Consider the following 16981-nt stretch of genomic DNA (forward strand, 5'->3'; position numbering starts at 1 on the left):
AGAAACAAATGTATATAATAATACATTTGTTTGAAAAAAATTTATTTATATCTTTATATAGAAATATTCAAAACATTTCCTCCTCTTTGAAATATCTCCTTAACTTTAATTAAATATCCTGCTTACCTGTATTATGGTTATATATTACAGCTTGCTGACTTTTTTTATATTAATGAACTATAAATAGCTGTTAAATAATTTTATAAATATGTTGTTGAGTTTATTTGCATAATAGATTGATTATATGACATAAAATTCAAGAAAATGATTTGCTAAAGAATATCATTAGTCTTAAAGAGATTACTGCTACACAAATGATCTTGTATAATCGAAAAACTGATTTCATTGGATATTTGGCAGCAATTAAATCTGCTCAAGGTATTTCTTGACTGGGTTGAAAAAGAAGGTTCACCATTAAATTATTTATTATCATATAAGCTCAGTCAAAACCATCTAGAGCTCTTTTTTGGTGCTGTGAGATCTGCAGAAATGTTTAACAGCATTATCAATTGCCAACTATTTACATATAAATAACTTTTTATGCAAAATACTGTTCAATTTTCAAATGAAAACTGCAGCATCAGAGATAAAACTCATATATATGTTTTAGACGATTCTTTTGGTGATTTTAGTACTAAAATATCTTTTACTGAAATTAAATTAATAAGAAAATATGATTTGTTGGAGAGAGAACCAACAGTTAGTGATCACGATAATGCAGATATTCCAAACTGCAACAATCTATTTGAATACAAAAAAACTTTGATCCCATATATTGCTGGATACGTAGATAAAATGACTTCAAAAAAAATATCCTCATTAAATGTCAGAATGCACTAGTACTCCCTTTCCATTTAAAACAAAATAGCTTTTTAAAATTCAAAGACAGGAGGTTTGATTAAACCAACCATAAGTGTTATATGCAAAGAAACACAAAGGTGTTTCCAAATTAATTAGTTGTTTTAATAGATTGCCTCATTCAAAATGCACTAGCAAGTGCTGCTTTGAGATAATAATTGAATAATAATTGATCTAGCTCCTCATGTTTGACTCAACTATAAGTGATAACAATATATTTTCCTTGCTTTAGCTCATTAACTTGAAATTAACTAGAAAAATAAAAATGTATATATATATATATATATATATATATATATATATATATATATATATATATATATATATATATATATATATATATATATATATAATAAAATAATATGGCACAAATAACTATATAAAAAAATTCTAGAAGGAACCCCTGAGTTGTGTGTACTCACAGAGCTCAGCTAATAGTTCATGCAGCATTTGTAAATTTGTGATATCTATTTGAAAAACTAATTTCATAATAGTTTATTTAAAAAAGATATTTAGCTGCCTACCATGCAGTTATGTTATTAACCTTCTAGCACACAGCATTGGGTAGTTAAGAACTAAAAGGTGCATAAATTGTATTATAAACAATATTAAACAAATAATTTATAGTAAAACTAAAATTAAAAGAAAGTAGTTAAATGAAAAATAAACAAAATATGAATAAAATTATTTCAGTTTTTCAAACTTAAAATAATTATTCGAAAGTTGTTTGAAAATTGTTAACTTGTATAACTACTGGTTCCTTATTTGTTCTTTACTAATGTTAAATAAACTAATTCTTAATTAAAAAAACTAAAAATTTTTATCTTATTTAATAACATTGATTTATCTTTAAAAAAGCAAGATATTATACAAACTTATTGTTTAGAATACATTTTGTTAAACAATAGAGAAATTTACGTAAATATGTAATATTGCCTTTTTTTTTAATTATTGTTATGTAAAACCAAAAATTATATTTAAGGCATGTACATTTCATAATATTTATTTATGTAAATGATATATAAGTTCGTAACAAAAATTTCTTCATTTGTAATCAACCGAAACCGTCGCCATCTTGGGAGGCCAAAAATGGCTTCAAAAAATTTGCCACATACGCTATCCAGTTATATTTTGAGATCAGTGGTTCTACCGTTTGAGACACTTCCTCTCCCCCCCTCCCGTCACAATATTGTAACTCTATAGTAACAAGTTCTGTATGAGTCGCCACAAAAACACTAAACCCTTCCCCCCTAAAACGTGACGTAATTTATGGACGACCCCTTAACGAAAATAGAAATAAAACGAAAAACGAAAATAGAAGCAAAAACAATTTGTTTATCGAATAGTAAACAACTAGTAGGGGAGACCGGGGCTAGTTGGCCGCAGGGGTAAGTTGACGAACTGCGTTTATCTTCAGAGCCTTTTATCAGAAAGTGACAAAAATGACCTACAAGAGTACTGCTCGTACTCTTGCTAATATAACAACACTTTACTGCAAGCTAACTGAATAATAACGTTACATAAACTATTTTACAAATATGATGATGAGTTATTTCAAATCTATTAATTTTAACAAAAATGTATAGAAAAAAATAAAATTTTACGCCCAGATCTTATGATAGGTTAACTGATATTAGAATATCACAATCAAAATATGATTTTGCATATATATTTCTCTTTACAATATATTTTATTTGATGTTTGACAGTTTATACTCACATAAAAATTTTGTACATAATCGCACACTAATCGTATGCATATTTACTTTAATATGAAAATTTTTGCGTAGAAAAAAAAATCTATTATACAATTATGTCAATAAAATATTAAATATTTTAACGACTGAAGTTTTTAAAAAAATATAACTTTAAATTTCGAAAGCATGCTGCTATGTTATGAGGTGTTTAAAAAACGCAAAGATTCCGTGCAATGAGACCGGATTTTAGTTAGCGTTGAACTAAACCTGTATTGTTTTCAGAATGACACTCAGACAAGGAAAATAACCCTTATTACACAGCAACTACGTTATAGGTTAACCTGACGGATAAACTTTGAGCAACCACTCTACGTTTGGATTAACTTTTAAAATTGCTGATATATTTGATGACGGATCAAGGATGCGTTCACCTGCATAAAAAATGTTTAAAATTTATTTACCCAGCTTACGCAAGCTACCTTTCAATTCCTTATTAAACAAAATGTTACCTATATTTCCACCAGTTTCACATAAACAATATTCAACGTCTGCATCATCAATCTTGTTACATTTTGATTTATCAATTTCATCTTTAATACTATTTTGACGACGCCATTGAAATTTTGCAATGATGTCAGCAGCAGTTGTTTTATCAGTTAATTGAATTGCCATACTTTGTTTATTGAAGCTGGGTGCTAAACAACAACAAAAAAATTATTGAGCAATTTAAAACTAGTCCTTACGATGAAAGTAGGGGAGACCGCAGGGGTAAGTTGACGAACTGCGTTTATCTTTAGAGCCTTTCATCAGAAAGTGACAAAAATTAGTCAGAAACTTCCTTATTGACCATTTCATCATTCACTGTAGTATTGTCAGGATTCGCGCATGCACATGGGAGATATTGAGATTTATGCGTTTTTTGGACAAAAACGTAACTTTTAGAACATCGCTTCTTTTTTACTTTACAAAGAAAATATTTAGTCGTATGAAAAAAAAAATATTGTAAAAGTTCCAGTCACAATTGGTTTACTATATCCAGTCAGACTTTTTTTTCAAAGCTGCCGTTTTTCAGGATCTATAGACTATTTATTAAAAAAAAAGCTTTCGGGGTAAGTTGACAAATTTTTCACGGGGTAAGTCGGCTCATAGCATTTACTATGCAAAAAAATATTTATTTTTATAAAACTATTTTTTTTTTTTTTTTAATTTTTAACACTATTGAAAATATTTATTCTTACAAAAAAAAAAAAAAAAAAAATTTTTAGTTTTTTTTTCCACAGATAAAAGGTGGGCTACTGTTTGGCTTTTGTACGGACTAATATTTGGTACCAGCTAAAAGTAATATTAAATTTTGCAATAAAATTGTTGCAAAAATTAATTTTAAAAATATTTCTATTAATTTTGCACTTAATAGTGCATTAATAATCATTTTTATAGTTTGCGCCAACTTACCCCGTGGTGGGGTAAGTTGGCGCAAATTTTTTTTTTTTTGAGGGTCCGGAAAGGCCCCAAGAATTTTTTTTTGTAAATGAATGCAAATTTTATAAGATACCCTAATCCATACTCTTTAAGACTACACTTTAATATTTAAAAAAAAATGTACTGTTAGGGCTACAGAGCTCATAGAGTAAAAACCGAGCCAACTAGCTCCGGTCTCCCCTATTTCTTGATTTTGAGATTTCTAAAAGAAATGTGTTTAGATTGAAAACTGCTCTAAAAAATGTGATTTAGTAACAATTATCTTAACTTCGATCAAAAATATTTTGCACCAAGGACGCAAAATATTAACTTTCAAACTATGTTATAAAAATAAATGAACTCAATTGTTCAACTCTTGCTAATATAACAAACAAAGATTATCGCTAAAAATCATTACTAGCACTAGATAAAAAAACAAATAACAACCTTAAACACGAGTAATTACCTCGAACGCGAATAATTAAATCATCGAGTTCGTCACCACTGCTCTCAGAGGATTTTCCACGACGACCAAAAAGATTATTTTTAATTCTCCTTGCAATTATCTTTTTAACCTAAAAAAATAATTATAAATAATAAGGAGCCTGATAGAGTGTGATGAAATAAAATGTCAAAAAAAGAAATAAAATGACAAAGCAGAAAAGAAAGTCTTAATATTTCAGTCTTTTTATTTTATATTTAATTTAAGGAGTAAATAACAGTTTTCTCTTAAAGTTATAATTATCAATTTTTAATCATTTTATAATTTTTAATTCATAACCATCAAAAAATCAGTTCTATAAAAATTGTTTTTTTTTTAATTGTTGCTTTAAAAATCAATATTTAAAATATTTAATCAGAAAATTAAAAATTTTAAATTTAAATAAATTCAAAATTAATAGTTTTATTCACCAGTTTTATTCATCATTTTAAACTGGGAAAAAATCAAGAATCATTCCTATTCCTAATGTCTTGTCAATATGTTGCTAATAAATAAATCCTTCAATGATGTATAGTAACGGACCAGGTGTAGACCTTTGGGCTCTGTACCTGGTCCATTACTGTTTATCGTGCATATGAATGATATATATAAGCAGGTATGTTGATCTGAACTTATTTGGTGATGACAATTTACTGTAAATTACTAACTACCCCCACTCCCAAATTGTTTTACATATGGTTTTTTTTTTTATATTTGACTCCAATGTATATAAAAATTAGTTATTTTATTAATTGCTCCTTTTATATTTTAGCAGGTGTATTTTTTGAACACTGCATAAAAAAGCTCCTTTTTCGAAATGATCCCCTTTTTTTACTGAGAAACTTATTTATAGTATCAAAAAAGATAATAAAATAAGAACAGTTGTAATGTTTAAAAAAAATTAAACTCAGAAATTAGTTCTCATTTGAATTTTAAACTAAATTCAACTTAAAATGTTATTTAATGGGTAACTTTGTCTGCACTAATTGGAAGACTCAAACTCAAATTTATATATTTTAACATACTCCCATGTAAACAAGTTTGTAAAATAAAATATTACTTGTATATTTCTGCAAAAATTGGTGAGAAATTCTCTGGAAATAATTTTGAAAATTACAAAAATATGCTTTTTAAAACAAAAATTTGTTAATGGCATTTAAGATCATGCAACTTATACTGATTAACATTTGGAAAAAAAGAGGAATAAACAAAAAAGATTTTACTTAATGTAAAATTAATATTTTTGTAAAAAAGATTTCTAACTGATTTTTGATCTTTGGTGTTGGCACCAGCTTCATACAGATATCTTATTTGGGTGACCATAAAAGATGGTATCTAAACAATAAATAACAAAACATGTAAATAACAAAATGTAATTTGTGAATAACACAAGTATTTAAATATGAGAAACAAAAACTTTTACTACAAAATGGAATGAATCTTTACAAGAAAAAACAAATGGTGATAAGTCAAAATGTTATAAATATAACTTACAGTCCACAGTATGTTTTGATACTTGATTAACATTCTTAGTACATCTGTCATTCCAACAGCTTTTTGAGCTTCATCTGTGTTTATTTTAGAATTGTTTTGAAAAAACAAGTTTGGTGCCATGATCATAGCAACATTGTTTAATCCCATCTTGCTGGTGGCTTCATGAGAAACAACTTTTTGAAGAAACAATAAAATCAACTAAAATAAAAATAGTCTTTTATAAGTGAAATCAAATACTCGATATTTATTCAAAGCAATATAAATACTATCCAAATCTAGTTTAAAACATTTAAATCTTTAAATAAAAGATTCGTCAAAAAGTTTCCCTTTAACAAAAATCAAATTTTAATGTTTTGTACAAAGAGCAAATATAATTTTTTATTGGTTAATTTTAAAATAACCGAACATATTTTCAGGAAATAATTTTAAAATAACCGAACATATTTTCAGGAAATAATTTTTTTTTCTAATAATTTATTTATAATGCTTGAATTAACTAGTGTTTAAACAAACAGTAAAATAAAATATGTGAGTTTTGACTGTTATTTTTGCAGTCTTAATTTATTAATTTGTTTTTTTTCTAAATTTTGCACTACAATAAATTGAACGTTCATTAAAACAGTGTTAACAGTTTTTAATAAACTGAGGATTTAAAGACCAGAAATATTTCCAGATTTAACAATACACAACCACTTAACCTTAAACAGTCACCAATCATCAACTGAAAGTATAACTTCAAGAAATCATCACCAAAACATTTGAATTCATTAAAAATTATTAGTAAATATTATTACAAACAATATTACATAAATAGTATTAAAAGACGAAACTCTGAAATTGAACTAACAATATGCATTTATGCATTAACAAAAGGGTATCTGCCAATATTTTAAGCTGGATTTCCTTGATTTTTCCCGACACTTCCTTGATCCACTACTTGTTTTTCCTGATTTAATTTAAAGTTATCCAAATTAACCTTAAAAAAATTAGACTTGGATTCTTTTAAAAAAAAGCTCTTCAATTGTAAAAATATAAACATTAATATAACCGACATTTCAAATTCAAAGAGAAGATCATAAAAATATCTGAATAATCTGAATAATAATGCAGAATAAAATTTTATATTACGTGTACAATATTAAATCTACTTAAGTTACGTAAGTTTGATGAAGAGCCATTTTCCCTAATTTAACACAATTTCCCTGTCTATTCCCTGATTTTTTTCAGATATCTGAATACCCTGACTTTTGCCTGTTTTCCCTGATTTCCCTGACTGGCAGTCACCCTGAATAATAAGTTAAGAAATTTTATATTGTGAAAACTGTAAATAATTAAAAGTAAACTAAAAGGAATTAAAAAAAAATAATTGTAAACCATTTATTTACTTTTAAAGTTTCTTGATGAACTGGGTGCAGCAAAAGTACAAGAAGGTTCAAAGCTTGAAGCTGATCTTTGCGGTTTGGAAGATCTAAATATTATCTTAGATTACAATAAAGAAAGTATTATGTGTGTGTGTGTGTGTGTGTGTGTGTGTGTGTGTGTGTGTGTGTGTGTGTGTGTGTGTGTGTGTGTGTGTGTGTGTGTGTATATATATATATATATATATATATATAAAAAATAAATAAAACTACATATTTTTTACAACTAGAAGTTTCATGCTAAATGCAATTGTCAGGTAAAAAATACGATTTTTTTTCGTGGAAAAATAATTCTGTACAAGAGAAAAATGCATTAGAAAAATCTTATCTTTTGGTTTGTGGTTATACAGCAAAAGATTGTATTCATGGCGACACTTAGATATTAGAGTTCACTCTTTTTTTAAAATAATTTTTTGGGAGTTTTATACAACAAAATTATTAGTTTTTTGTATAAGCATAATAGACATTTTTTAGTTATGTTGTTGAAGGCAGGAGCGCATTTTATGATAGATCCCTAATATGTGTGTGTGTGTATATATATATATATATATATATATATATATATATATACACACATACACATTAGGGATTTTTAAAAAATTTTTAAAAAATTTTTAAATTTTTTTCAAAATTATTAAAAAAAAAAGTTAATTTACAACATTCAAAAAATCATCTTCTACTCAAAATAACAATTTTTTGGTTAAAACATTTATTTTTCAACATATGTGTTGAAAATTTATCTACTAATTTTAACAATAAACCTCAAATTTATAGTTTTTTCAGTTTTTTACATAATTATTAGGCAACTTGAACAACTTTTACATAACTATTAGACACCTTAAACAACTTTATTACCTCAGCACAAATGTTGCTTCTTTGTTTTTAAACAGACCTAAAACATTACTCCAGGAATTTCTAACTGAATTTTGTGCTTTCTTGATTGGTTTACACATGTTTATCAAGTATGCATAACTATTAGAGACAAACATTTGTTTTAAGAACTACAAGTCAGTCCACTTACTAATAAATTTGCATTCTTAAACAAGTTTCTCCTCTCTTTTTCCAGTAATACAAATGCAAGCAAATTAAACAAGAATATTATTAAGTGTTGACAAGTTGGATATTTGGTTAGGTAACTTTACTTTTGGAAGTTGTTTTCAAAGTATTTAAAGTTATCTACCATATGATGCAGCGTTTTCATGTCATCTTGCCATCCAAGATTTTAAATAGCAAATCTTCAGAATTTTTATTTTGCTCTCTAAATAATTTCTTTAACAAATTGTAATTGTTAATAACTTTGGTCACAAATAATAACTAATGTCTGGTGAGTTGATTAAGAATAAAAACGTAGCTGAGAAACTGAATAACCATTGTGTCTTACTGTATTAATATTTGTAGTGTCAACCATGATTATGCAAATAGATCAGAGCAAAAATCAAACTCTTGAAAAACTATTACTGTTCCATTGTAAACTGTGTTGGCTTTACTGTTCAGCAAAATTAGTACAGCAAGATTCACTACTTTTTTCATTTTTCACCCTTTTCCTTTATTTCTTTACTATCAAAATATAGACTTTTTCTCATTTATTCTTCTATGAACTTCTTTTTAAGTTTACTTACTGCATTTAAGCTTTATAAAAAGCTGATATTGTTGTTGTTGAAGTATTGACATTAGATTTTTCTGCTAATGCTTGGCATATTTTGGCTGCCTTTCTTAAAGAAATTTGTGTTCTTCCAACAATGTAAATAGCAGCATTTATTTTATGACATTTTCTTTTATTATCACTTTCTGAACTGTTAGTGGAAAGTACAACATCATCACTGTGATGATCACTATCTGTGTTTTCTTTTGATGATTCTGTTTCTTTGACTTCAGATGCTGTTAATGCTGGTTTACATTTTCTTCTTAATTGGGCTAACTTTGCTGGATGAACATTCTTATTTTCAATTATGCTTGTACAAAAACCAACTTTTCCTTTAGATTTTATTTAAACCTTATAAAATTCTTTGTCTTCATTGCACAGCCATAAGACATTTACAGAAGTGAAATCAAACAGCTCAATAAAAAGTTTAATTCATTTTTTTAAACAGTTCTCTACTTATAACTCAGCAAGTCCAGCAATGTTAATTTGCCTTTCTCAGTTCTACTTTTCGTTTCATTAGATAATGTTTTGAACCTATTTACAACCATTTGCTCTGTTTTTTGCTACTTTTTTTACAGTATTCTGAAAAGGTTTGCCCTGCAAGTTTTTGTTTCATCCTTATTTGCTGATCTCACTGGAAGCAATATTAAAAAAATTTTTTAAATTGAATTATGAATATTACTCGAACCTAATATAAATTATAATAAAACAATTTTATATAAATATCACCTTTTTAGTGAAAAGCCTAAAATTTTTTGCAACAAAACGATTTAAAAAAAATAGAAATTTCATAGCTTTTACTTTTTTAATGCTAAATATTAGTTATACATCAACTAATATTTAGCATTTAATATTTGCCATAACTAACTTTTTGAAAATCAAATGTCAAAATTTATAAATTCATTCAACTACAAAAAGCTTAAATTTTATATTATTACTTAAGATATTTTTAAGTTGTTTTAATTTATTTATAAAATTTTAATTTTAAATTAAAATTTGTGGATTTAAGAAATTTGCATCATTTATTTTAAATTTATTTAGTTTTAATACTAAGTTAGAAAGGTGATAATTTTTCGATTTTTAAAAGCATTACTTAATTTTTAAGTGTTAAAAAACTCATATTATGTTGTTTAATACATTAAACAAAAATTCACATCTCTAATATACATACACACACAACACACACACACATATATAAACACACATACAAACACACACATATAAGTATATGCATTTTTAATAACTATTCAAATGAAAAAAATATTTGGGATCTATTTTGTAAAATATTTGTTCACATAACATGATTACATAATAGTGTGTGTGTGTGTGTGTGTGTGTGTGTGTGTGTGTGTGTGTGTGTGTGTGTGTGTGTGTGTGTGTAAAAGTAAAAATTAGCAGAGCTGTTAAGAAATAAAAAAAAATTTACTTGCAACTGCAGCAAATGTGTTTTGATATTCATAACTGAGTAATGGAATAGGGAGTTCACTGAAATTAAAAATTTTTTAAAATTACTTCATTAATTAGTAAAAATGATTTACATCTTAAATTTGCATTTTATAAACTACAGCTTAACTATTAAAATACCTCAAAACTTGTGTATTTTTAATAAAATTACAAATAAAAAGTTTTAAGTTTAATTTGATGATATGATTATTTTATGCTTATATTATTTCTTATGCAAGAACTGTTTGTCATTATTACTTTATAAAATTATATTTATTTAACTTTATAAAAAGATAGTTGCTCATTATAAGTTCAATTTTAATATTTTATTCAAATAGAGGAATATAGAAATAGATTTTATTCAATAAGTCAATTTTTTTTTCAGCACCTATTTTATTAGTGACTTTAAATTTAAGTTTTTATTTCCATTTTTAGTTAAGTTTAATCATGGTTCTTAAAGGGATCCCAAACCTCTGAGACATGTTGTGTTCATATTAAAGAGAATGATCAAAAAAAATGTTTGGGCTAAATTTTTTTGCTTGAAACAAAAGAATAAATGAATAAATTTTTTATTTGAGTTTAAGCTTGCCTTCTCCATTTTATTGTAGGTCTAAAAGTCAGCATAACATACGCCGCAATCTACAGACTTGATAATTTATTCAAGCGCATTTCATTCTGAAGAGATTTAGTACATGAAATGTACTAAATAAATGATTGACTTTTTTGTTTGTTTACATAATCACTCTCTTACACAAACAAAAAAAATCAATGACTTCATGTACTGAAACTCTTAGGAATAAAACGCACTTGAATAAATTATCAAGTTTTATCTCGGTATTCAATCAAAAAAATTTAGCCCAAACATTTTTTTTTAATAATTCTCTTTAATATGAACACAACATGTCTTGGAGGCTTGGGATCCCTTTAAAGTAACTAACTTTTACAGCTAAGATCATTATCTTGAGACTTTTTTTTTTCAACACCTTCACTTCCAACAAGGCTGCAAGCAACCACTATTAGAGTTAGAAGTTACTGAAAGAGAAAAGATGAAGTTAATAAAGCAAGATAATGTTTGCAGACGAATTAAAAGATTGTAAATTATATGAATCGGGAAAACAAAAAGAAAGGAGTGAATTTCAGCTGATGTTTGAAAAAAAAACTAGATAAATAAAAAATTTTGGAGCACTTAGTAACAAATACAGTAAAAAGGTGAGACTTCATTGAATGAAGATTAACACAATTTTTACAGCTAAGATCCTTTTGGCTAAAATGTTAACACATAAAGTTTTGGGGCCATACTCTCATCTCTCCCTTAAACTTAACAGAGCGCTAGTCAAAATTTTCTTTTTAACTATATTAATAAAAAAATTCTTTAAAAATATAACTTTTTAAACATGTTTTAGTCTAATGTTTTATTTTAGTATTTGTTAAGTTTAAACAAATTTAAATAAAGTTTTTGTCATTTCTTTACTTAGAAATATTGCAATAAAATTTGAGACAAAAGTTCCATTGAGCTTAATGGAGAGATGTGAATACGACTGCAGATATTTTAACTTTTTTTTTTTTAAATATATACATACATATATTTCTTCTTTTTATACACATTAGAACAAAAACTTATTGTGAATATCACAAAAAGTTATATTAAGTTATATTAAGTAGAATACTAAGGGTTAAGTATAATATAAGGATAGTCAAACACTACACTTTAAGTTTCTTAATGCAACATAATTTGATGTTGTAAATATTTATATATTCTAGACTATTATCTGTATCAACTTTTTTTTTTTCTAGTTTAGGATGTTGAATGCTGGATCTTCTTGAATGTATGAGTTTTGCTTGTGTTTTTATGACTAGGCAACTCATTCTATTATCTTCTAAGGAGAGTACAGCTCTAAAACTCAGTTTTATGGTTCTGAGGCCAGCTGGTAGCCAGGTTTCCTGAACTCTTTGGTAACTCTCAGAGAGGCTGATTCCATTAAAAGCTAAAAAATATCAGAGTACTAAAAATGCCATGTTGCGCATGAATGGTGTCCCTGTTTGCACTTTTGGTGTGCATTGTCAAGGCCACATTTGGAACTGTTTGTTACGGCTTAGGGTTTATTAATAGTTACAAAGCAATTAACTAGGACTATTAGATAGTGTGCTGAGTACTATCAGTGCTTCAAATAAAGTTCTTTAACCAATTTAAAAAATGACTTAAGTAACAACAACTATAAAATACAAAAAAACCATCATCATCACTAAATTCTCTAAATCTATCATTCACTAATACTAGTGGTCTTTGAAGTAACTTTTCTTCCATTGAGTCTTATTTTTTGCAAAGTTCACCAAACCTACGTGCTTTTTGTGAGACTAATTTGAGTTCAACTGTCTCTTGTCATGTTAGTGTTAAAGGTTACCTTCCTTTAATTTGTAAAGACTTTATTAGTCACAAGCTTGGGCTAGGCATTTACATTCGTAAGAATTCGCCAATTTGTCAAGAATCTAGGTTTGAATCCACAGACTATTCTTTTAGGGCTTTCATTTAAGACCACTTTACTCAATCACTTTTCTCTTTGTTCTATATCTCTTTCATCTCAAGACTGTATTCTTTTCAATATTATTTCTGACCATATTAACCAAACTCTTTCTCTTTATCATTCAGTCAATATTGTTGTCGATGGTGACTTTAATGATCATCTTACAGAATGGTTTGGTTCTAATGTCAGTGACCCTGCAGATGTTAAGGCCTACAACTTTTGCTTTTCTCAATCTCTAACACAAATAGCCAACTTTCCAATTCGGTTTCAAGACAACTCGGTTTTAAGACATTTCGAAAAATTTACCTTCTCTACTCCACTTGTGTCTTGTTTCTGATCTTAGTCAATGCTCAGTTTCTCCACAATCACCCTTAGGTGCTTCTGATCATGGTTCATCTCTCTAAAAATACTATCTCATTCTCTCTCATCATCAGAATCCCTCTATCATCCTACCTCTTACAACTAACTTAAAGCTGATTGGGACTCTTTCCATGATTTTCTCTGTGATGGCCCTTGGGTTGAAATCTATCATCTTCCTGCTGACAATTGTGCCTCTTATATAATATCTTAAATTGAGACTTGCATGGAATCTTTTACTCCCTCTTGATGATTTCAAGTAAATTGTTTGCTAAGAACTTTTCATCAATCTCATCTCTTGATTCCACTAATCACATCCTACCTGATATAGCTGTCAAACAGGTTGATCTATTGTGCTACATTTGTATCACTCCAGCTTCTGTATCTAAAATAATTTCCTGCTCAGACTCTTCTACTGTTTGTGGTCTGAACAACATACCTGTCTTTAATTAAGTCTTTAATTAACAAACACATAATCTCTCATCTTGAATCTAACAACTTACTTTCTGATCATCAATATAGATTTTGATCTTCTTGTTCTACTGTTAATTTGTTAATGGTAATAACTGATAGGTTTTATCATGCATTAGATAAGTGTGGAGAGGTTAAGGCTATTGCTCTTGACATTCCTAAAGCCTTTGAAAAAGTTTGGCATGCTGGGCTTCTCCATAAGCTTTCTTCTTATGGTGTATCTGGCAACATCTTCAAGATTATTGAATCCTTTCTTACCAATCATAGTATAAAAGTTGTCCTCGATGGACAGCACTCTTTTTCATTTTCTGTAACTTTAGGGGTTGCTTGAGTTCTATCCTTGGCCTAATACTTTTTTTAATTTACATTAGTGATCTCCCAGAAATTCTCACATCTAAGGTAACATTGTTTGCTAATGATACTACTATTTATTCTTGTCTTGATAAGAAATCAGCATTCTCTGATTACTTGGAGGGGGCATTTGAAATTGGAAAGGATCTCACTTCTGCTACGCCATGGGGCTCACAGTGGCTGATGAACTTTAACTCAGATAAAACTTGATTTGTTTTCAGCTGATCATTATTGCAACAATCTAGATCTTCCTATATTTATGAGCAGTAATGTACTTAATGAGTCATTCACCCTTTGTCTTTAAGGACTAACTCTTACTTTCGATTAGCATCTGCTAAGGTTGTAATCAAAATTTGCATCTGTTAAGGTTGCATCTCTTTACCCAGCTCACCATTTTCTTACTTCACCACTTTCTTACTTCAGATTCTATTCTTTTTATATATCTCTATAAATCTCAAATCAGTCCTTGTACGGAATGCTGTTGCCATATCTGGGGCAGATTTTTGAATGATGTCCTTTCTTTTTTAGATAAGATGCAGAAAAAAATTGTTGACATAGTTGGACCTGCTCTTGCAGCCAACCTTCAACAATTGTCACATCATCATAATGGTGCTTCTCTCTCTTTTCTCCTCTAAAGAGCTAGCGCCACTTGTGCCATCTACAAAAATTTATTCCAGTAATTTCCAATTCTAATAGTGGTTGCTTGCAGTCTTGTTGGAAGCAAAGATATTAAAAAAAAAAATTTAAATTGAGGCAATTAGTCAATTTTTTTTTCATTGCCTATTTTATTGGTGACCTTTTAAAATTAAGTCTTTATTTTTTAGTTAAGTTTAATCATGATTCTTAAAGTAACCAACATTTATCTTAGCATTTAAAGTTCATATATTTTAGCTTGTGTATATTTTTTTCTTTTTATATATATTTGAACAAAAACTTATTGTGAATATCACAAAAAGTTACATTAAGTCAAGTATACTATAAGTATACTATTATGATAAGTTAAACATTACACTTTAATTTCTTAATGAAACTAAACTTGATGTTATAAATATTTATCTATTTATATATTCTGGGCTATTATCTGTAATAACTTTTTGTGATATTCATAAGTCATAATTCTATTGTATATAAAGAGAAGAAATATATGATTGCGTTATTCTATTTTTATGAGAATTTGCATAATCTTACCCATTAATAAATAATATTAATGTTGTACTTACTAAGGGAACCTCATTAGCACATTTATAATCTTTTTTGATACCACAGCCAATAATGACAAATACTACAAGCCCTATCAGCTTTCTAAAAAGAGTTTATTTGCACTTGGCCTTATGTAATGTTTTTTTACAATTTAAACCTCAAGTGGGGATTGAAACTCAAAGTGGGGTTCTTCAATATAACATCTTCATTAATCTTTATATATCTGCTCAATCAGTTTTAAAATTTAATCAGGTTTATCTTATGATAGTTTGACCTAATCATATAGTCTAAGTAATTTATTAATTGCTACACATTAAAAGTTTTTTTAGAAATTAAAATAAAGATGTCAGGTAAAAAGTTATTTCATTCTTAGTCTGTTAAACTGTCTTTTTTATAGATAAACCATGGTAACTAATTACTAAAATTACTAATTACTATAAATTAAACCATGATGGAAATGGTAACTAATTACTAAAATTATTAGTAACGATGTTCATTTAAAATTTAAGTTGCTTTCCATTTTTTTAATAATTTAAGTTTTTTTTATTTTAAATATAATTTTAATAATGTCAATTTTGTTATTAACTAAATTATTTAGTTCAAGATTATTATTAGATAATAATAATAATAACAATGAAGAAAACATTGTTTAGTTTTTTTCAAAGTATTGTATATTGCTAGTATGTATTTAAACAAACAATCGTTAATTTAAAACATTAAGAACTTAATAACATAAATTTTATCTGTATTTGTTTATTTGTATAATAAAAATAGTGGTAACAATAACAATGGAAGTAACAGCGACAGGTTTGTAAATTGGTTTGTAGTGTATATGATGTCTTTACTCCTTTTATCAAATTTAATTGCTTTCTTATTTCAGATTTATCTAACAATGCTTTTTATTATTAACATATTCAGCTTATTGTAGTGTGAGTAGATTAGGCCTGCATCTTATGCATTTTATTAAATAAAGGGCCTGCATCCTTTAAGGCATGTAGGATGTGGGCCCTAATTTAGAGCAATAACTTCCCCCTCCTTTTATTGGGAGAATGGCCTCCTTAGAAAGCAAAATATGAGGGGAAGGAATGGTGGCAAAGCATTATGCTACATTTAGTATTTATTACTATGTATTTTTGTAGTTGGTAACCTATTAATTGTAGATATAGTTTTTGTATATATATAATTTTCTTTTCTATACTTTGTTTTCTTACTTTGTATACCACATTTTATACTTTTATAGTAATTATAAATAATAAATTTTTTTTTCAAATATTTTGCTTTATAAAAATATATTTCATTCTCTTTTCAGAACTTGAGTTTGTTGTAGTGTTTTGTTTGTAAGTAAACTTTGTTGAAAAGATATAATTTATTCCTTTTTTTAAACAAATAATGTTTTTTTAAATTGTCAAAAAGTTTTTTTTGTTTTTTTTCTTCTTGATAATTTATGTTTGGCTATGAGTAAATAAATATATATACTCACATAAGTAAATATATACTTTTATTTTGCATTTTTTTATTTTTGTAAAAGCTTCTCTTGATTTAAAATCTTGATTACTTTTAATTAAAATAACCTTTTTCACCTACTGATTA

At 27.1% G+C, this 16981-nt stretch overlaps 1 protein-coding gene across 6 annotated transcripts in view; it reads right to left on the reverse strand.

Annotated features, from left to right (window-relative positions):
* Nucleotides 1–2511: 2511 nt before the first annotated feature.
* Nucleotides 2512–16981, reverse strand: part of LOC100212474 (uncharacterized) — a 68983-nt gene continuing 54513 nt past the window's right edge. For all 6 annotated transcript variants that reach the window (XM_065795290.1, XM_065795289.1, XM_065795288.1 and 3 more), the window contains 7 exons: nucleotides 10474–10532; nucleotides 7373–7455; nucleotides 5988–6185; nucleotides 5757–5828; nucleotides 4479–4587; nucleotides 3064–3249; nucleotides 2512–2985 (listed from right to left, as the gene is read on the reverse strand). In XM_065795290.1, the coding sequence (XP_065651362.1) occupies nucleotides 2891–2985; nucleotides 3064–3249; nucleotides 4479–4587; nucleotides 5757–5828; nucleotides 5988–6185; nucleotides 7373–7455; nucleotides 10474–10532 (802 nt within the window). In that variant the 3' untranslated portion in view covers nucleotides 2512–2890. The remainder of the gene's footprint in view (nucleotides 2986–3063; nucleotides 3250–4478; nucleotides 4588–5756; nucleotides 5829–5987; nucleotides 6186–7372; nucleotides 7456–10473; nucleotides 10533–16981) is intronic.

The sequence above is a fragment of the Hydra vulgaris genome, chromosome 04, assembly GCF_038396675.1.
Source record: "Hydra vulgaris chromosome 04, alternate assembly HydraT2T_AEP".
NCBI lineage: Eukaryota > Metazoa > Cnidaria > Hydrozoa > Anthoathecata > Hydridae > Hydra > Hydra vulgaris.